Genomic DNA, 21,017 nt, shown 5'->3' on the forward strand with positions numbered 1-21,017 from the left:
TCACAATGGAATACATGTCATTTTTAATTCACAATAATATTTTTTCGAGTTAATTAGAAAAAAATATTAACGAAATATAAAATAATGATATTCAACGTACTTAAATAGCGACTTACCGATGATAGGAAATACCTGATCGTAAAAAGTTCTTAGTATCACAATTGTTTTTGCACTCTAGAACACATTATATCGAATCATTTTGTTTTTTGTAATCGAACATTCCGGATACAATCTTAGTATATAAAAATTAGCAACCTTTAGTATATAAAAATGTACTCTGTGGTGACTGCGTATGGACTGAGTCGATTTAAGTCTCCCTAGACTTAACTTTGGCACGCGCGCCCCGTCCACATGTCCCTTCCACTTGAAGTTTATCATTCCATGATACGGGATACAATGTGTAGTAGATATCCAGCTCTTGTAAGACTGCAAGTAGGTATATTCGTTGATAACCTACAAACTCTCGGCAATGTCTCCAAGAAGCTTTAGCACGCAGCGCCCACGTACTGGCAACCCATATCAGCTCGTGGGCTAATCTGATAGAAGGGGTTTTTGCATATCCAGGCACTAAAATATATCCTGCGTAAATCACTGGCTGGCTATTTCATGGAATTAGTAGGTACTCGGTTGTACGTAGTAATTACTAAATCTATGGCTGTCTCTTGGATTCCGAATTAATTTCCCAGTCATCATCATCATAGCTGAAACAGCCATGGAGATAATTTACACAAGATATAATTTAGTGTTTAAATGTACGCGGAAACAATGGAAAATAAATATTTTGTCGGTAGTTCATTCGGCAACTATAATGTTTGTCCGATTCACCTTCTCTATGCCGCCAATCAATGTCAATCAGCTGACATTGACGTTCCAACTTTGACCGATCGACCAACTCCCTAAAACATACATTTCTAATTTTTAGTTGTTCAGTGTTTCTGAAAGCTTCGTTTGTTTTCGATTTGTTTCTGATAGATTCAATTGTATATTTGCATCTATTATTTAAAAGAAAATAATCACAGGTATGGTAAATTGGGGGGACGCTTTAATGATTAATACGGTGACTGATGGGACAATGAAAATATTACGCCAGATCGTAAGTTATTCGACAATGATATGTATTTTTAGTTTATTTGTGACGTAACAAAGCACGCTTGCTATAGCTTTATTTGTAAAAAAATATATTGAAGTTCATACTACATATTATTCTCTATTTTTACAGGGAGTTTTTAAGACGAATTCATTGGATCCGCCACCAGCTCCAATCATGATTAGGACACCTTTGTGGGAGCTCGCACAAGAAGCTGGGCCGTTTGTACGGTTGGCAGGGCTTAGCGGAGCTGCAGCCGTTGTCCTGGGTGCCATGGGAGCACATAGAACATTCCCAGAAACAGACACTAAAGAAGACTTGAAAAAAATATTTGAAACTGCCAATCGTTTTCACTTTCTTCATACTCTAGCCTTGATGACTGTTCCTCTGTGCAAGAGGCCGATTGTTGTAAGTTTTACTTTATTTTTACTGTGTACCATAAACAGCCCATCAATCTACCCAAAGTAATTTCATGTTTCAATTATTATCACTGCATTGAAGTCCATGCATGGTAACTTAAATGCTACCTACATCCTAATTTGTGTGCTAATATTTATAAATCATTAGTAGTCAAAACACAATTTTATTAGGTCTCAACTAAAATTGTATAACCTTTTATAAAAGCTTAATTTTAATAATTTCAGGCTGGCTCCTTCTTCATAGCTGGCATGGGACTCTTCAGTGGGACTTGTTATTATCACTGCTTCACCGGCGATCGCAGCTTGCGACGTCTTACACCCATTGGTGGCTCTTGTCTGATCCTTGGGTGGATTGCCATGGTACTGTAAAACCTGAGCACTTTCAATATCTCCTATGTTCAAATTTAGGTATTATTTAAGGTAGTCAAGTGAATGTATTTGCTTCATTCCATCTTTAGTCTAATATTTAAAAATATATTAGGCTTTATTTTATTATGTCAGTTTAGTGTATTAAGTAGTGTGTGTTCATTAGTATTTGAGTAATGCATGGAAGTACTAAGTACTTGTCCACATGCAGACTACAGCTTATTACTTCCATTGAGTAATGTCAGTCAAGTGACTTTTGTTTTATAATCTTCATCTAAATCCATAGTTATTCATATATTGCTCTATTTATGTATTGACACACTGGTTATAACTTGTTGAACTGACCTCTCGCAGTTTCAGTGGGAAACAACACACCGGTGTTTATTTATATGGAAAATTATCCATATATAAATAAGTAAATAAATATATCAGGACAAATCACACAGATTGAGCTAGCCCCAAAGTAAGTTCGAGACTTGTGTTATGGGATACTAACTCAACGATACTATATTTTATAACAAATACATAATATAGATAAACATCCAAGACCCGGGCCAATCAGAAAAAGATCATTTTCCATCATGACCCGACCGGGGATCGAACCCGGGACCTCTCGGTTCAGTGGCAAGAACTTTACCACTGCGCCACCGAGGTCGTCAAATGTATATATGTGCAACTTATTTATTGGAAGTGGTGTAGCTATGAATTTATATTTGTAATTAAGAGATAACATTATATTTTACTTTTATGTAGAACAGTTTATCAACTCCTTACCTACGTAAACATTATTTGACTCCTTTGTGACAAGAAAAATATTTTGTACATATCTAATTTATGGTTATTGTGATTGTGACATTGTTAGACAAATAAAGTTAATTATTTAAGAATTTGTTTATATTTACTCAAAGAAGGAAGTGCTTGATAAAGGAGATTGCATGTACCTATCACCAATTGGATCTTGAGACACAAGTTTAGTTTCTATAAAATCCATTTTTCAAAATCCTGAATCATAGAAAGTGGGCATAAAAGTCGAAAAAATCCATCAAAGGATCTTCAAAATGGATTTTAGTGGATGTAGGGGTTTTGCCAAGTTGAAGTACCTTTATTATTATCATTAAAGAAAATGATTTTTTTTTGGAATTATTGAAAACAATCACAATTTATGCATTGTGCGGCTAAACGCCATTTTGTGACATTTTGCGGAAGGGACGGCGATCGTTGAAAGGGGAATTTTGCGACGAAGCGATTGAAACACCATTTTGCGCATGTGGCGTATATTTTAAACCTCCCAGGCAACACACAACGTAACAGATTCTGAAATAACAGAGTCCAAATGTACCGATACCGACAGCACGTGTTTCTAAACAAAGTACCTCCCGTTACATTAATCATACTTTTTGGGAACATACACAGGGGAACGGACGCAGACCCAGATAAAGAAAACATTTTTACTGGGAAAAGGGTACATATTGTTTTATTTTTGGCAGGTTGAAAGTGAGTGTTGGTGGGACGCAATGGTTGTCATGATCGCGACAGCCTTGCCGTTATGATGTCGGGAACAACAACTAATGAAACACAATCTTGATCAATATTGTTTACATGGTTTTATTGAAATTGTTACATATTAAATTTTGCACTTTTTCTTTACTCATTAATGATACTTAAATGTTACTCAAAACATACACCGTTTGGTAATAAATGCTATTATATTTATAAGACTCTCAGAGAAGATTCGTAGTGGTCTCCCGAAAACTAATATTAATTATAGTAGTATATTATTATATATAATGGTGACGATATAGAGAGGTGGCGTGGTCAGTGTGCGAAGGTTACAGGCGTCGGGCGAGTTCGCGATCGTCAAACGGTAGTTACGACAGCCTCCCGTCGAGAATCTCTCTAAATTAATAAAGAAATATACAAAGCTATCACATTAAATTAACACAAAATATAGCTATAAACATATTTATGTAATCCAAATCCAAAGAAAACAAAATGTAGAACGTACAGCACTCGACAGCGTCCGTCACATAGTAAATAAAAGTCTGATTGCACAAAACGGTAGTGGGGAGCAGGCGCCCCGGACACACATTACAGCACACACACTGTCACAGCTTCACGACAGGTGGAACGAGTGCTGGCCCTCGGAGGCGGCCAGTCGCAGCTTCGCGCGCATGACATCGGCGCTGCTGTAGTCGGGCAGCTTCAGGTAGTTGACGCACGTCATCACCGATGGCAGGTACTCGTCCGGGTCCAGCGACGACTCCAGCGACTTGCGCACCACCGTAAGCGGCGGGTTCAGCGCTTTGAAGCCTGTATGGAATATTCACGTCATATTATATTAGGACGCTGGACGCTGTCCCGTGGCCAGGCATTGATAAATCACCCTTGATACAAAACTGATTCAATTGTTATTTAGATAACTAGTACCTACTCAAGCACTATCATAGCAGATAATATTTTGAAATTAAACCAGATACCAAAATAGAATCGCTACTATTGATAAAGATAAATTTCTACTACAACACTTCTTATTTATCAAGTATATAAACGAAAAAGCAAAAATGATAGATTTCATGAAAAGAATAATATTTTCTCATATATACTCTTGGAAGAAGCGGCGGCGTTATACGGATCAGTATAGTGACGTACCTCCGGTGGGCAGTCGGGGGCTGCCGGTGACGAACTGCAGGAAGAGCCGTTGCTCGTCGCGCGAGTAGGAGGCGAGGATGTCGATGAGCATGCGGATGGCGCGCGAGGCCGCCGTGTAGCCGTGGTCGGGCCGGATGCACTCCGCCAGCATGCGCGGCTCCCAGCGGGACTCGCGACCGCCTGCATATTTTTATTTAATTTATGAAATGTTTACATATTTCATAATAATAATTTTAATTAAAAAACAAAAGCTGCTACACATAGACGCTGCCTCCTATATTCACAATTTCCGAAAATGATGGAAGGATGATGTCTAGCTCTGCTTAGTTTGATAATAACCAAAAGGCCGAGAGAAGACTCCAGTCTCTCGCAGTCTTTATATTTAGTACATAACAATACCTAAGAACATTTTTATTGGAAGATTGTGGAAATAAAAAAATATAAATTGATTTGAATAAACACAGAACAAGTAATAAGGTCTTCCCCATCAGTGGTTTACAATACAAAATGAAAATGTGAATTATTACCAGAGGGACTTCCGCAGAACACTTGCTCCAATTCCTCCGGGTAGAATATCTTTAGGTTGGCCAATGGGAATACTGATTCAAATCCTTCTTTGAATGCTGACATTTGTTTCACAACACCTGTAAGCAATACGAAAAAATAAATTAGATTATCCAAATAAAGTTCTCTTTTATTACTCCTGCAACACATTCTTACAAATTAAAAGAAGCATGGATGGTATCTTTTATCATCAGAAGAGAAAGTTTTAGCTAATTTGAATCTGAAATATGACCGCTGAAATACGACCGGTTTATTTGGCAGTGGCGAGATATTAGTCTTCAGTAATTTGAATGCCAGAATTGACTCGCTAAGAAGAAGACTCGCTATTTGATTGATTGGCGTACCTTCATAGAGCAGCCAATGCGTGACGAGCCCGATGTAGTCGTGCAGGTTGTGCGCGGTGACGGGCATGTCGCGTCCGCCGCGCCGCAGCTCCGTGCACCCGTCCCCGGGCAGGATGAAGTCCAGCCCTAGTTCCTCGATCGGGCATCCGTCCAGCTCCAGGGCATTTATCTGACAATCCAAAATTGATAGTTACATTTGTGTATTTTATGTGTCAATGATCTGACAACTAGGATGCCAAAGACTGTTCCGAGTGGAAAAGAAAGAGTAGTAAGGCGGATACTAAATATAAAAAATACAGTTATTTTAAGGGCAAAACGAAAGTACAAGTAAAACACTGTTATAAAGTAGTACTGACCATGTGTTCCCGCTGGTCGGCGCTGTGGCGGGGGTCGGCGGCGATGTGCGTGGCGCGCGCGGCCACACGCCGCAGCCGACACAGCGACCGCCACAGCTCCGGCGACACGTGCCGCACGTCGCTCAGCGACAGCCAGCGCTGCTCACTCACCGCCCACCGGTACATCGTCACCGACAGCGGTATGTCCACCTGGATCAAACATATATAAAAATGAAGACGACTGGCTATGATTACCTATACGATTTCCATACAACTTCCCAATAATCTCATGCAAAATGGCAGTTGTTAGTTGTTGTTACAAAATTTTTGATATACGACCTCGATAGTCTTATGTAAAAAAACATTTTGACAAATGTCGGATTTATCATTCTACTGATCCAATGTTTCTAGAACAACCAGACGAGACGGTGTAAACAAATCCGATAATAAAATGTATGCAATGTGTAATAATAATTGACTCAAATGTGTTAAATGCAAAATGTAGTGTTCAACAAATGTAGATATTTTTTAAGGTCTGTAAAGGCAAAGAAATTTTTGAGGCACTCACCATCCTGGAGTCCATAACAGCCTTAGCCATGAACTTGCCGAGGAAGCGGAATTTGGCCTTGACCCGCGACAAGTGGGACGCCCGCGCGTTGCGGCCCACCGCCTGCGGGAATAACCCGCACGCCCACGACACGTATGTCGCGTCCGGCGCCGGCGATGGAATCAGTGTCTCCTTTTCCAACTCCGATGGCTCTGGAGACCGCTCCTGAAAATTTGATGGTATATAAAGAGCTGTAGAATAGTTTGATTTGTTTGAAGTAAATGCTTCAGTGAGGTTTGTGTTGCTTCAAGATTTGTGCTTCACTATTAAATTTAGTTATATTGTTGATGTAAATTATTGCAAAATTAATAAATAAGACATGTCCTTTTCTCAATCATATTTCTACCAGGGCGGATTGGCCCGTACTTACGACATTGGACTTAGATATATATAGGTAAATAAATAAAAATAATTTACCCAATTTAGTTTTAGGTTTAGTGATAATGTCGTCCCTAACATTTAGCTATCTACTGTCTGAAATAAATAATTATTCATCTGACAATACAAATGTCTCAAAATCTATCTTAATCACAAAATATTCTTTAACTTTTACTAAAAGTTAATTACCTCGTCGAGACTAAGCGCGTCGCGCACAGATGAGGCCAGCCTAGCGGCCGCGTCGGCCGAGCGGTCGGTGACCACGGGCGGCTGGCTCTTCACTATCTCGCCCGCGAACGACGTCGGCTTCTGCTTGAAGTTCTCGCTGCCGTGCCAGAGGTCCAGGTCGGCGCGCTGGAGCTCCTGCGACACTAGCGCGTAGAACTCCAAAGTCGGGCCTAGTCCTGTGCCGACTTCGTTTTCGTATTGTATTTCTAGTAAAGCTTTGGAGTGTGCGAATTCGTGCATGACGTGTTCGGCTTGTCGGAGGACGTTGTGTCGCTGGACGGTGCGCTTGCGCCGGTCGAGGCGCGGCGCGACGCGCTCGCTGTCGTTGCCGGCGGCGGCGGCCGCACCGCCGCGTTCGCCGCCCGCTTCTAATAAACGCTGTAACGCGCGGTCGCGGTCGAACGACACCACGTAGAATAGCAGGTGCCGGCATTCGAATGGGAATATGAATGGGCTGAAACAAAATGCGTATGTGACTAATTTATGTCTAAAAAGACAAAACACTGATTGAAATAATCTTACGCTCACATTCATACAAAAGTTTATCTCGATTTGTCATTTTCTAATATAAAAAAATGCAATAAACAAAACATATAATAACCTTTACAAAAATAAAAACAAATAAAGTTATAAATTAAATGTAAGTACTTTATTTTGTGTTTCTTACCAAGCATATGCTATCTTCTTGAGCCATGGAGGTAGATTACCAGTCATTATCACGAGTGGATCTTGTAGTTGTCTATTTGCTTTGGCAGCGAGCTAAAACAATAACAAACGATTAGAAAACTTATTCTATTTTCACCGAATCTCTTAAATAAATCGGACGCCGTCACCAACCTTGGCGTTGATGAAGTCGGCGTTGGGCACGAGCGGGCGATGGTCGGGCAGACACGCGCAGTGGTACAGCGTGTGCCAGTGCCGGCTGAGCGCGTGCAGCGCTCGCAGCACGCCCAGCGCTGGTAAGGACGCGTCCTTCACTTCTGTGCCCGTCAGCAGCGGCGAACGCAGGATCACGAACAGCGGCGACGATTGCGGGGGAACCACGCCTTCTGAAAACATTGGTACACATAAACATTAAATTCAATCAGTTATTCTGTCATTATTGTATTTTTGGTACATATTGAGTAAATGACAAAGGAAATTGAAACAATCTAGATGAAAAAGATCTCGACTATACGTGGGAATGTAGCACAGTTTTTGCATTAAAATATATTTTTAACAGTTTAGGATGTTCTGAAATATATACTGGCCAAATATAATATAAAATGGTAAACACAATCAGCAATATAAATGTAGCGTTGAGTTACCGTTCCAGAGCAGGTCGGGCTTGCGACGGGAGGAGAGCTTGGCGGGCTGGCCCTTGCCCTTGCGCGCGGCGTCGGGTCGCGGCGTCTCGCCCGACTCCACCGCGCGGTAGTAGATCGTGTGCGTCTGCACCCAGATGCCCGCGTTCGCTGTCGACATATTTTTAATTAGAATAAGTTCAAAAGCTTGTCTTGTACAACTTTTTTGCCTTTTGACTTATATTTACTTAAGCCGTTTCTAATAGTGAAAACTTGTTAGTGGCTCCATGTTTTTAATCCTGTCATTATTTTGTTTTTGTTTGTAAAGTTCTAGCTTTAGGAAAAAATATCGGAATATAAGATAGTCGGAATGAGTTATTCAATTTTCAACAAGTATGTGGCTACGCTTATGTCTCTACCATTAGTTGGTACATATTTTCTTATTTATACATATTATTGTGCAATCCTACAATATTTTTATTGTCATTATATGAATGGATTGGATCACGTTCCAAGCAAGTTTGGTGCAAAAATAATAACATACCGAGTGGTGTTTCCGTGTCGGTGTCAGCGTCAGTCTGCTCTCCGTACTGCCGCACCGCCTGGTAGACGGTCATGTTGTACGGCAACACTGTGTCGCCGATCAAAAACTCCAATTTGTGTTCCGAACTGTAACAATTTAAAAGATAAAAATTCTTGTTTAGATTTATTTCTTAAGAGCCAGTCATAGAATGGTGACTGTGATGACATGGGTCTATAAGGAGACAAGATTTTTTTCACAGGCAAATCCAATTAAATATTATATCTGACCACTTCTATTACTATAGGTCACCATATCATACTGCACCGAAGGTTTTGGTTTCGATTTCATACACCAAAGATTTTAACAAGTTTAAAAAAGTTTCTTACTTTACAGAAAATGCTAATTACTAACATTTAAGATTCTGTCCGAAATAAAGAAATATCATTATATCCAATAAATAAATATTTGATTCGCTTTTGCAACCAAAACCACTATACCAATGTTGATGATATTTGGTATGAGCCAATGTAGTCAACAATACTAACTCAGTGGGGTGGTGGTGCGGGGGCGTGGCGGCGTCGTCGTCGAGGTCGTCGTCGGAGGCGGCGTCGTCGTCCGAGTGCGCCGCGCCCGCGCCCGCAGACCGCGACCGCGCGCATGCGTACCCGCGCTGAGCCAGGTACCTGTCATATACATCATTACATAACATCATAGTCGTGTCTTGATGGCTGACCTACTTTTTAACCGTCGTCTTTGGCTACTCTGGCTGGAGCTCTTTCTTGACATATGAGATTTTTTCGAAGATCACCCAGTTGATTTTATATTACTAAGTAATATTTGTAATGTAATTTGTATGGGCCGGGAAATACACATGCCAGTAGTTTCAACTTGTATGCCAGCTGCGGGCGCGAGTCACTGTATGTTGGCATGTCAACTATTTCTCCGTTTTCCTTCCATTTATAAAATCTTATACTTGGGCATTGATAATGTCTTATATTCTTTAATCTTTTATGAATTAAGTCACACACAATGCAGTCATACAAATAGGCAGTGATCAGTAATTAATGAAAGAAAATATACATCATAAAGTCCTACCTCTCAATGGCTTGAACTAACGCTAGGGGATCTATCCGAACTACGCCGCCTTTCCACTGCTTGAGATTGGTGCACGTCGGATGACGTTTGAGATCACACTGAAAGGAAAACATTATTTTAGATTACATAGATAAAAATAGCATAGATCATTTTATTCAATTCTACAATTAGTTCAGGGACACGTACATCTGAAAAATATGGAGCCATGATGGGAAAATAAAATGCAATACAAATCTCCAATCTGACCTATGAGGCTGATTTTCGTACGCAAATAATACAATATTTTTATTTTAGTATGAAGGACTATTTTCATAAAATGGTGTCAAAATGTCATCGATATGTCACATCTTTGGTGCCGTGACATCTTGTATTTTACTCCGTACTCCGCGCATAATTTCTTCCAATCAATAGAAGCGGTTTTGTAGTAGTAGTAGTTAATATCGATCCACCGTCTATATAAATGGCAATAAACACTTTAAAAGCTACTGACCATCAGCTGGTGGGTGTTGAAGAACTTGAGTGCGGAGGTGGCGGGGCGCGCGGGCAGGTCGTGCACGCGCACGGGGAACTGCTCCAGGTGCGACACGCACGCGTTCACCTTCGCCACCAGCGCCGCCAGCGCCGCGCTGTTGCCGATCGGAACTAACTCGAAGTCCTCGCTCCACTCGCTACTGCTGAAAAGTTCATTCTTGTTAGTGGTCGTCCTAATTTTTGCATTAATGTGTTTTCTGTGTAATAATTGTGAGTAGTATGTGTAGGAATTCCTGGACTATGATTAAAAAAGGATTGGAGGTTTTCGAAGTGTGGAGTTGGAGACGAATGGAGAGAATAAACTGGATAGAAATGAAAACAAATGCAGAAGTTCTAGACATTGTAAATAAAAAAGTAATAGAGTCGACGCGTGGAAACATGATTGGCCAACTAATAAAAGGCAAAATATAAGGCGAAAAGAGGAAACGGAAAGCCAAGAAGGGCTTACTATTTGGACCAGATAAAGGAGAGAACAAGAGTGGTGTCATACAGGGACGCTGAAGACAGAGTGAGACGGAAAGAAATCCACCGACAAGAAAGTTAAGTCTTAAATGTTGGATGAAAAATATATACTGACTGTGCAGCGGTGGGCATGTCCGCGAACACGTTAAGGAAGAGCCGCAGGCGGTCCTCGCAGGCGGCCACCAGCTCCGCGTCCGGCTCGCCCTCCGCTTCCGGCTCCGCCTCCGCGCCCTCCGACCCCGTGAGGAACTGCAGCAGCCCGCCCAGCACGCCCGAGTGGTTCACCTGGATTCATCGAGTTATAACGTAAGGCAACTCTCTATTATATTGGGAACTTTCATTTTGTTGCCAAAATTACACCAACAATTGAAAAAATCAAGATTAAGATTGATTCGTAAAGAGCACAATATAGCTATTGCATAATTGCCAAAAAAGGACGTAAATCAAACTCGGGCTAATCTCATACAAAGTGGTTCTTCACAATTAATTTGCTTTGTAAGAAATAATAATTCGTCATTTATGGTCGGCAATTAGAGATTCAGTTTATAAATCATACAAGAAACTGATGTCAGAAATAGCCATTTTCTAACATCAGTTTCTTGTGTGAGTGAAGTGTACCTCGAACGGCGACACGTCGTGCTGCAGCAGCGTGTCGCGCAGCTGCTCGAGCGCGTGCCGCTGGTGCGGCTGGTGCGGCAGCGCGGCCGCTAGAGCCGCCAGCTGTTCCAGTGCGCCGGCGCCGCCGCCCAAAGCGCCCCATTTGCGCTGGAGACGTGCCGCGCTCCATTGTATCCATTCGCGGACTTTTTCCCTGTAAACAATTTAGTATTAATTGGCTAGGTATTAAAAAAATGCATACCAAACACAACAATTGTCACTTCAATTGATCAGAAAAGAATCAGAAAATAGACTTTTTAGTGAAAACACAGATCACTCAAATGCAAATGCCTTCCAAAAGCAACGCCTATCAAGAGTTGCCGGCGCACGTACACGTCTCTTTGTTTTTGCAGTTTTTATATTCCTAAATTATTAGAAGCAAAGTACTTATGGATGGGTAAGGAGCAAAGGCCAGTGCCTCGGCAGTGTGGACATTAAAATGGCTGTTGATGATGATAATAATTGTACTGACTTGTTCTGCACGGTGAGGTTGGGGCAGTGTGAATGCGAGGCGACGTCTTTGTGCGCGTGCGGCGAGCGGCCCCAGCGCGACGGGTTGAGCGACGACAAGAACATCGACGTCTTGGACGCGCCGCCCACGCGACTCGTCGACCGCGCTGCGGACGGCACTCCGGACGCTATACGTACAATAATAAATTTAGTTTAACATAATATTTAGAAAGAGTGTTTTAGAAAAAGTGGTTTACCTTTTTGAACATTTTTTGTTGACATAGAAATCAAATACATGTAGAGTAGAACCCTCCGTTCGAAATAAACAAGCAAGTAGATCGGTAACCTACAAAAGATGCTATTGTCTGCAGACATCTCATCAATTCTTCCTGCCCGCACCTCTCAAACGCATCATTTGCCTGCATGGAGTCGTTTGAAATTAGGCACCAAGTATAGGTAAGTTAGCTGTGTTTATAACCTACGGAAGATCTCAAGCTCATCCTTACATTATAAAACAAAGTCACGTCTGTCTATTTGCGATAAACTCAAAAACTACTGCACGAATTTTCATATGGTCTTCACCGTGATTCCTGAGGAAGGTTCAGGTGTACAATTTATCGTGAAAACGGGTAAAAAAAACCCGAGCGCAGTCGGGACGGATAGCTAGTAAGGGCTTACCGTGCGGCGCGTCAGTGGGCGGCGCGTGGTGCGCGTGCGGCGGCTCGTCGCGCCGACGGCCGTGCCGCGCGCCGCCGCCCGAGCGCTTCACCGCGCGCTTGCGCTTCAACATCTCCGCTAGTTGCAGCGGGCTGCCCGATCTATACATTATTTACACGTATTATTATTATTTAATGGTTGCAGATCTATATTGACACGTAAAAACAATGTATAAGATGATGAAATGACGTAAACAACAAAATAATTGTTCTGTGAACGAAAAACATTTTTAAAATAAAAAAAGTACATAAATTATAATAAATACAAGAAAATGTATTTTAATGTATGTACAACGACGGACTTATGTAATGTAGGACTCTCTTAGAATCAACTGGTAAATTTATCGTAAACTTTTCAATATTACAACACTATAGTTTGAAACTGACCTGTGTACTGAAGACTGAGCGTGCGCAGAAGATGAGGCCGGGCTCGCCTCACTCCCGTCGCTAGTTGTGGTTGCTGTAAATAAATAAAAAATTACACATTGCCAAAATCTTTCACAAATAGAAATATTTATTTGTGTGGTAATACAGTTTTCGAAACAATATCTCCATTAAAAAATATATTAAAACAGATTATATATTTAATATACACAATGAATCAACAATAAAAGTGAAGTTTCACAGGTAAAGGTAATTTATGACCGGTTTATTTGTATGTTTTTGTTTTAGATATCAATAGTTTTTGGGCAGCTGATTGCAGAAAAATGCGTGATTAAAGTCAAACTTATATCCGTTGAATATCACAAATAAAGATAACTTACGCAAAGCCGCGGTGACGAAAGACCCGGAGGCGGAGAATGCCAGAGACAAGTTGTGTTGCTCGATGGAAGTGGCCGAAGTGGAGGCCGGTGGGGAAGACCCGCCGCTGCGCACGCTACCGCCGCTGGGGCTCTGTGGAAAAATTTACCGTGAGTTATTGTATTCAAATACTCTTTGTATATAAATGAATAAGCGACGCTATAAGCTACAGTGCTGGCTTTTCTCCAAAGACGTTAAATAAAAAACAAATAACATTCAAATTGAAACCTAATACCAAAATGAAGAAGTAAATTCTGATTTAAGTAGGACCTGTTTCACCTCTTGCTGATAAAGTATGTCATAGTTTATATACAACATATCGTATAGATAACAGTAAAAATATTTTTCACCAGTGTGAGTATTTGGACTAACTGGCCAATCCCATCAGGCAGATTCATCTGGTTAGTTTATCTGTCGGATTACAATAATATATTTTATTAGAAACTGGTGAAACAGGACCTTAGTTTTTGATTTGTGAAGAATGATATATGAAGGTTACTTTCAAATAAAACAAATCGAGGACCTGTTCTGTAACTTTCAGCGAACGTTAACTGGTAGAGAATGCTTTTAGCATTAAATCCGCACTTTGTACCATTTTGGTAAATAAAGTTTGAATAAATAAAATAAGTAATGTATACCTTGAGTTTGTTCTGCCTCGGCGTCTGTTGAGCGGCGGGCGGGCGCTCACAGAGCTGCGCCACCTGATGCAACACCCCCTCGCGCCGGAACTGCACGCTCATGTCTTCGGGCAGACGCTGCATGAGAATCTCAGCCAGCTGGAGAGACCCCACCACTATGCGGAGGTCGCTCGACGCCATCATACCCGCGATGTGGGACGATATCACCTGACGATGTTACATATGTTAGGACTTTTTGAGTAACATATTCATATGCTAAGTAGTTTTAGTACGGGTCGAAAGTACATTTAAAAGTTTAGTATTTGAGAAATAGACGAGGAACAGTTTATCTTGGCCTGTATTTCTTGAAAATAATAGATAAACGGCATATTTACCAAATTAGAAATAATATTGCCGAAAAACGTTAGTTGTTCCCCCCCGGCAGATAGGCCAGGCAAAAAGGAGTATAATGATTCTGAATTCAGTATGTATATTTATAAATTTCTTTTTTATAACAGGCAGTATTAGTGAGTTAAAGGAGTACAGTTTACTTTTATATTAGTATGAATGGATAAAGACGGAGACAATACCTGCATCTTGAGCACGAGCCTGAGCAGCTGCGCGTCCGCGTAGTAGACGCAGCGCAGGATGGCCTTGAGCGCCTGCGAGCGCACTGCCGGCCCCGCCGAGCTCCAGTACACCTCGTGCAGCACCGCCAGCAGCGCCCGCACCAGGGATGGGTTGCCGCGCACCATCGCGATGCGCGGGTCTACAATTATAAAGCACTATTACTAAATGCTGATCCAAATTATGTGTCATTAAGATTAAAATTTTGGTTAGTAAGTAGCAGCAAAGGAGCCTATCTCCACCCCAAAAATCATCTAAATCCAATTTACGGAGAATTTAATAAATACACTTTCACACTTATAATATCAATATGGATTTTACCCGAAAACTGTAGAAATATTATAAGAAAGACACCAGTCAAATGCTACACACCAGTCAAATTAGAAATATCATTATTTTTGACACTTAACTAACAATCGCAAAGAGACGCTCAGTGAAGATGCGTCTGTGATAATGAATAAGAATGATAATTTGAGATCAGTCGTCGATCTCACCTGGGTGTGCGGGGGCGGGTGCCCCCTGTGCGTCGGCGGGCGAGGCCTGCGGCGCCACACGCTGCACAGGCCGCGCGGTGCCGGTGTGGTCGTTGAGCTGCTGCATGGCGGTGAGGTCCACTGTGTACGAGCGGCCCAACGTGCTGAGGCACACTTCCTCTTCCCCGGCCGCGGCCCCGGCCTCGATGGCCCGGCTTTCGGCCCACGAATACGAACGCCATGTGCCTGATAATTATTCTTATGTTAGATAAAGTTATTAGGAAGATTGTTGAATACGTTTTTAGAAAACCAAAAATTAAAATATTTGCCATTATTTCTCTGTAATTCAATTTCAAGTTGACGACAAAGTTAGTTAAATATAAACATTGTACCGCTTAAAAGCTCCTTACGCTTACATAACGGAGAAAATCAGACATCATCCAGCAGTCATAAAGTTGACAAGTGTAAATCAACATAAAGAAAAAACTTTGCTGTTTTCTTGAAGAAATTTATAATTTTTTTTTAAATAATTTAGTTTGCGTTTTATCTACGAGATTTTCAATAGATAATTATATAATCGAAATGTTGAATGTATACTATACAATTGACAAATATAGGTCTTATAATGATAGGTGTTAGTGGAACAAAGCATAATATAACCACCTCTATCATCCCTCCACTGCCAGTGCGCGGCGCGGTCGTTGGGCGCGGACCACGGGCGGTCCAGGTGAGCGTCGACCGCGAAGATCCCGTCCGCCGGCAGCCGCGGCATCAGCTCCCCGATCAGACACGTGATCTCGTACAGCTCCTGCGGCAGCCGCGGCAGCAGTTCCACTTGCTGTTACAAACACGATTACATTCAATATTTTTGTTTTTGTCTCCCCAATTTATGAAAACATCGTATTAAAAACAATATCGAAATCAGACAAAGTCAATTGGGTCAAATCACACAGATTGAGTTAGCACCGTAGTAAATCCAAGACTGGCAATCTGAAAAAGGTAAATTTTAGAGTGGTAAACTGGCAAGATGAATGTAAACTGAAAAGTGTCCACTTTTACCTAACTTCTTGACAGCTACTTAGAATCTTCACTCACAGAATCTTCGTGGACTAGTTAAGGTTTATCCTTAGACTAGAAGCACTACATATTACATACCACTACTACTAGACCACAACTACTATCCCTCTCTGAGTAGGTTCTATGTTCCCTCCGTTCTATCACATATATTGTGTATTCCTAATCACCTCTTGCTGCAGAGTGGAGCCGGTGAGCAGACAGAGCAGTGTGTCGGCGATGGAGCGCTGGTGCAGCTTCAGCGCCAGCGCCGGGCACGCGCTGCACATGACCCACAGCAGCCGCAGCACGGTGATGAACGTCTGCCCCGAGATCAGAGGGGGCTGCACTACCAGCTGTAACAAACATTAGTGGTTCAATATAAGTATAAACTTTTTATTGGCGCGAAGGCCTAAATAGATGAAGTTGATGATTTGGATTGTATAAATAGTTAATAGAATTTATTTCAACTAGTTACAAAAGTGCGTAAGGTAAGCGAGAAACTCCCTGCCTGACTGGATCCCTTACATCTTTAGAAACGCTGTTGTTTCCTGTCAGCTATCAAGGCTTTTTAGCGCTTAGTCACCACACACGAGACCACAAACGAGAAAAAGATTTCAGTAAAAAAAAAAAGGTCAAAAAGCAAACAAAGATTTTCGTTCTCAAGTCGAAAAAACCCATGCCTAAGAAAAACTATTTTCAAGAGAAAATTAACATTTTGAACAATAAGAATGAGCAGATTCATCAGAATTAGTTAATTAATTATTGGAAATTTCACAAAATACGTAATTTTAAAAAATATGAATAATTTTGAAATTATCCTTGTAGTGTTTACTTACCAATTGTTGCAAATTAGTGAGCAATTCCGGCGTGGCAATCTCTTGCAGCCGGGCGGGGTCATGTTGGAAGCTATCCACGAGGCGAGAGAACGCGAGGCAGACGCACTCCACTGATTTCTTGTCCTGTTGGGTGAGTCTGGAAAAACAAAATGCGTTAATAACTTCGTCAATTTAGCATAGTTAATGCTTGTCGAATGTTAGGGCGATATGTCGCAGTTTCCTTAGGCCTATATCTGATTTCGGGTTACTGAAACAAACTTATCTAGTTTGGTGTGAGCGTCTTTACTGTTGAATAAAATTACGCTACATGAAACCGGCTAGGAAATAATCACATCTTAGAATGTATGTAATTTGAGCCAAACAAAAAGAGGGGCGGAAAAATTGTATGAAATCTATTATTCCCGTGGGAATAACATGAATTATCATTAGAATAAAAATCAAGTCTACATAAATTGACGATTTCCATGTGCTGTTGTAGTAGAAGCGCTGGATTCGAATCCCAGTGTTTGCGGTTCTCAGTGTGTAGTGCCCGTTTCTGTATTTTGTGTAAATCTGACTTACAAGTTTAGTGCTTAGTGTGTACCATTGAGTGTTGTCCATTTAATCCTTTACTAAGAATTTAATCCTTTACTTTTTCAAACTAGCTATAAACACCAAATACCTGTTAGCGAGCAGTTGCAAGGAATCCCTGACGAGATGGAACTCGTCGGGGGTTAAGTTCTGGCAGCAATTGGCCGTAATGGATAGAGCGGCGCGTTGAGCGTTGATCGAGAAGAAGTCCAGGTAGGTCAGGCAGGCTGATACTCCCCTCTATATAGACAAACGTATTAAAAATTAAACACTATGTCTTAGGTATCTTGGGATTTTTGCAACATAGTGGTAATAATCTTCAAGGAAATAATAACGTTGTTATTTCAGTATTGCTAATTGGATTTCAGTGTTATTGAGTATTTTTAAGTATGTTAATTAGTGGATGTAATAATATCCAGAAGTTGTTTTTATTTTATTGTAAAAAAATAATCTAGTTATAATGCATCAGCACTAATGTGCCCGAAATTATGACGTGTACGTCATAAAAGTACGTATCGACAAAGAAAAACTAAATTAACTAACTGTACACAAAGAAAACACTTATCATCATTACATGGAATGATACACAAACTGACCGCCTGCAGTATAGCCTTGGAGTGTCGCCGCGAGAGCATGTCCAGCGCAGTAAGACTCTGCTCAGCCACGTCCATGCAGGTGATGGCCTGCAGCTTGTCGAGGAAGGCGGGGACTGCTAACACCACAGCGCCGCTGCTGCGCGGCAGCGCTTCCAGCATGTACGTCAATGCGCGGCATGCGTGGTTCATCTGAAAATGACAATGATAATGACAAAACTATTAATAGTAGTATAATGTAATTTGATATAAGCATTAATCACGCTGCCAAAGTGGTCAAATCAAATCTTAAAAAAAAAAACAATTTTTTAGGCAACGTGAAGTCGGAATGTTATTGTTTCATCTTTCCTATAATGTAAGGTGTTGTTGGATTAAAATATATATTAGATGTGTAGGAAGACCAAATGGTGGCAAAGTACGAAACTTTTGGTCAGTGAATTAGACTCGCACTTGTTTGGTTGTTGTAGTAAACTACAGAACTCCACACTGTACGTGCGTGACCCGACACACACTTGGCCGGCTCTTATGCTATCCTTAATATTATAACAAAGCAATATATATTTACATATTGAACGTGTGTTTTCACTGAAAGTAGAATAGAAAATGAAAAAAACTTTATTAATATAAAAATTAATATAAAATATTCAAGTAAAAGTAACGTATTTTTATGGACAACTGATTTATATTTAGCACATAATATTTTCAAAAATTTTTTCAACCATAAAAAAAAATGATTGTGAAATATTTTATCGAACTTCATTCGCGAACAAATGTTAGTTTTTGATTATAATATAACCAGGTGGAGGTAGGTATTCATAAAGCAGGTGTTATGAATAAAATGTATGTATCGTATGAGTGTATGTCGTATTGTGATATTGTACAGCTCTCGCACGAACAATCGACTTTGTTGCGATATATTCTGTTTGAAAGTTGTTTTGATGAGACAACATAATTTGAAGATAAACATCTTTTTCTAGTTAAAGTCGAGGTTTATATAAAATATTTAATTTATAGTTATTACTCAGAAACATTTACAAGTGTTTTATAGATTTACACTATGATTCCTATGAACACAAAGCCAAATAAAACAGCGTCATTATCTCACAATACATTAAGCTATTATGAAACACTTAGTTACCTAATTTACTGACCTAATTATAGAGTAAAAAATGGAATATTAACAATATAATTAAGGTCCCACCGATTTTAAAAAGAACATTATATTACACAGTTAAATAAATAATGCTTGCTCATTGTATTTTTCAATGCAATTTACTTTTTAAACCATTACTTGGAGAACACACATCGGCATGATAAATAGAACGCACCTCTATTCACTGTTACAAACCAATTAAAATGAGCCGGATAACAATCTTCCTTTAAATAGCATTGACACATCAGCCCGAAATTTCTAACTCCAATATAAATTTCGTGTATCTCTTTCCTATGACTTTAATCAACTACCTGTTAACATGGGCCAGATAGCAATCTCGCTTTAAATTCCATTTCTTCATTCAGTTCAGTGACGTCATTTACAAACACTAACCATATCGAAGTTATGCTCGGCCGCCAGCAGGTTGACCAGCGCCGGCACCACCTGCCGCACGGGGAACCCGGCCAGTGTGTCCTCATTGCCCATCACCAGCAGCTGGCACATCTCTATCACGGCCTGCAGTTGCTGGCCTTCGTCGCCGGTGGCTTGCAATCCAGCCAGGAGTTGGGCTGCTTTGGACGCCGCTGTGATAAAAATATTGTGAGTATTTTATGCTAGTATATGTAAAAAAAACAATGGTCAAAACGAAAACTTCATCACACCATCACTTGATCTCAAACCAGAGAGTGTTAAGAGAGAGATAGTATACCAGAGTTGGCGGTGACAGTTCTGTGCAGCAGATGCTGCATGCGCGGGCCGAGCGCGCCCAGCAGATGCGGCGGCAGCCCGCGCGCCTCCAGCAGCGCCTGCAGCCGCCCCACCTCGCCCTCCTCCGACGAGGACTCCTCGGCCTGCGCCGACGACCCCGCGCCGTCCGCGCGTCCCGCCCCCGACACACCGCCAAGCCCGCACTCCTCCGTTGACGACGATGCTGGAAACGACAAATTTAACTTTCCATTTCTTGTCTTTCAAACAGTTAATTACATAAAGTATTGCTAAGAAAACTGATGTACTACAGCGAGCAATACGCTAATTTGTTGGTAATGGAAAATATGTTTACAAAAGACGCCATAAAACTATTTTTTTAAGATCATCTGCCGGGCGGTAGCGGTGCGGAACCTATGAGGAACCTTGCAGTAAACACAGGCATTAAAAATGTCAACCATGTCAGTAACATACCTTTGCCCTTAGGCTTTGCATCTGTGGAAGCGTTGTCTGGCATCGAAGCGGATGCTGACGCCGGCGGTGTGGACGATGTGGATGCTACAGCACCCTGCATAAACATGTTTTAAACATTGATTAATGAAACATTGTTCTAGGCCTCAGTAATAATTGAATTTACAGTTCTAGAAACGAGTATTTAGACATAATCATTACAATTTTTTGCTCTTGTTGATTCTAAAGTCATACCAAATTTTGTAAATCCCATGCCATTTACAAAATTGTTATATGTTGTTGTTGTTGGATACAAAATTTGTGTATGGAAATAAATTACAAATAATCTGTGATCAGTGACAATACATAACTGTCATACACGTCCCATATAAAATTTAGTTTTTGACATTTAAAAGTATCTGACTAGTTGGAAAGTAGTCAA

The 21,017-nt window shown here is 40.8% G+C and overlaps 2 protein-coding genes across 6 annotated transcripts in view; one reads left to right on the top strand and one right to left on the bottom strand.

Annotated features, from left to right (window-relative positions):
- Positions 1 to 856: 856 nt before the first annotated feature.
- LOC128669856 (transmembrane protein 256 homolog) lies at positions 857 to 2,759 on the top strand. Its single transcript, XM_053745051.1, has 3 exons — positions 857 to 1,093; positions 1,220 to 1,495; positions 1,732 to 2,759. The coding sequence occupies exons 1-3, from the start codon at positions 1,022 to 1,024 to the stop codon at positions 1,873 to 1,875; spliced, it is 492 nt and encodes a 163-aa protein (XP_053601026.1). The 5' UTR covers positions 857 to 1,021; the 3' UTR covers positions 1,876 to 2,759.
- A 694-nt stretch (positions 2,760 to 3,453) lies between these two features.
- The window catches only part of ctrip (circadian trip), a 33,916-nt gene continuing 16,352 nt past the window's right edge, over positions 3,454 to 21,017 (bottom strand). For 3 of the 5 annotated variants that reach the window (XM_053745026.2, XM_053745028.2, XM_053745027.2), the window contains exons 9-39: positions 20,600 to 20,693; positions 20,130 to 20,351; positions 19,814 to 20,004; positions 18,271 to 18,459; positions 17,766 to 17,914; positions 17,105 to 17,240; positions 16,457 to 16,621; positions 15,876 to 16,050; positions 15,234 to 15,458; positions 14,703 to 14,881; positions 14,134 to 14,340; positions 13,459 to 13,588; positions 13,082 to 13,154; positions 12,657 to 12,796; positions 12,001 to 12,166; positions 11,490 to 11,682; positions 10,987 to 11,156; positions 10,369 to 10,552; positions 9,879 to 9,976; positions 9,329 to 9,466; positions 8,805 to 8,929; positions 8,285 to 8,431; positions 7,815 to 8,026; positions 7,645 to 7,736; positions 6,939 to 7,431; positions 6,333 to 6,536; positions 5,786 to 5,974; positions 5,430 to 5,598; positions 5,049 to 5,165; positions 4,522 to 4,701; positions 3,454 to 4,182 (exon numbers count right to left, since the gene is read on the bottom strand). In XM_053745026.2, the coding sequence (XP_053601001.1) occupies positions 3,986 to 4,182; positions 4,522 to 4,701; positions 5,049 to 5,165; positions 5,430 to 5,598; positions 5,786 to 5,974; positions 6,333 to 6,536; positions 6,939 to 7,431; positions 7,645 to 7,736; positions 7,815 to 8,026; positions 8,285 to 8,431; positions 8,805 to 8,929; positions 9,329 to 9,466; positions 9,879 to 9,976; positions 10,369 to 10,552; positions 10,987 to 11,156; positions 11,490 to 11,682; positions 12,001 to 12,166; positions 12,657 to 12,796; positions 13,082 to 13,154; positions 13,459 to 13,588; positions 14,134 to 14,340; positions 14,703 to 14,881; positions 15,234 to 15,458; positions 15,876 to 16,050; positions 16,457 to 16,621; positions 17,105 to 17,240; positions 17,766 to 17,914; positions 18,271 to 18,459; positions 19,814 to 20,004; positions 20,130 to 20,351; positions 20,600 to 20,693 (5,349 nt within the window). In that variant the 3' untranslated portion in view covers positions 3,454 to 3,985. The remainder of the gene's footprint in view (positions 4,183 to 4,521; positions 4,702 to 5,048; positions 5,166 to 5,429; positions 5,599 to 5,785; positions 5,975 to 6,332; positions 6,537 to 6,938; positions 7,432 to 7,644; positions 7,737 to 7,814; positions 8,027 to 8,284; positions 8,432 to 8,804; positions 8,930 to 9,328; positions 9,467 to 9,878; positions 9,977 to 10,368; positions 10,553 to 10,986; positions 11,157 to 11,489; positions 11,683 to 12,000; positions 12,167 to 12,656; positions 12,797 to 13,081; positions 13,155 to 13,458; positions 13,589 to 14,133; positions 14,341 to 14,702; positions 14,882 to 15,233; positions 15,459 to 15,875; positions 16,051 to 16,456; positions 16,622 to 17,104; positions 17,241 to 17,765; positions 17,915 to 18,270; positions 18,460 to 19,813; positions 20,005 to 20,129; positions 20,352 to 20,599; positions 20,694 to 21,017) is intronic. The other 2 variants (XM_053745029.2, XM_053745030.2) reach the window with 2 other exon arrangements.

This window comes from Plodia interpunctella, chromosome 5, assembly GCF_027563975.2.
Source record: "Plodia interpunctella isolate USDA-ARS_2022_Savannah chromosome 5, ilPloInte3.2, whole genome shotgun sequence".
Lineage (NCBI taxonomy): Eukaryota > Metazoa > Arthropoda > Insecta > Lepidoptera > Pyralidae > Plodia > Plodia interpunctella.

What these genes read in the sequence shown, in the direction of transcription:
- LOC128669856 (XM_053745051.1), top strand. Translation starts at nt 1,022, where the DNA reads ATGGTAAATTGGGGGGACGCTTTAATGATTAATACGGTGACTGATGGG. An exon ending in TGAAAATATTACGCCAGATC is followed by an intron (nt 1,094 to 1,219) that starts GTAAGTTATTCG and finishes CTATTTTTACAG; the next exon opens with GGAGTTTTTAAGACGAATTC. An exon ending in TGTGCAAGAGGCCGATTGTT is followed by an intron (nt 1,496 to 1,731) that starts GTAAGTTTTACT and finishes TAATAATTTCAG; the next exon opens with GCTGGCTCCTTCTTCATAGC.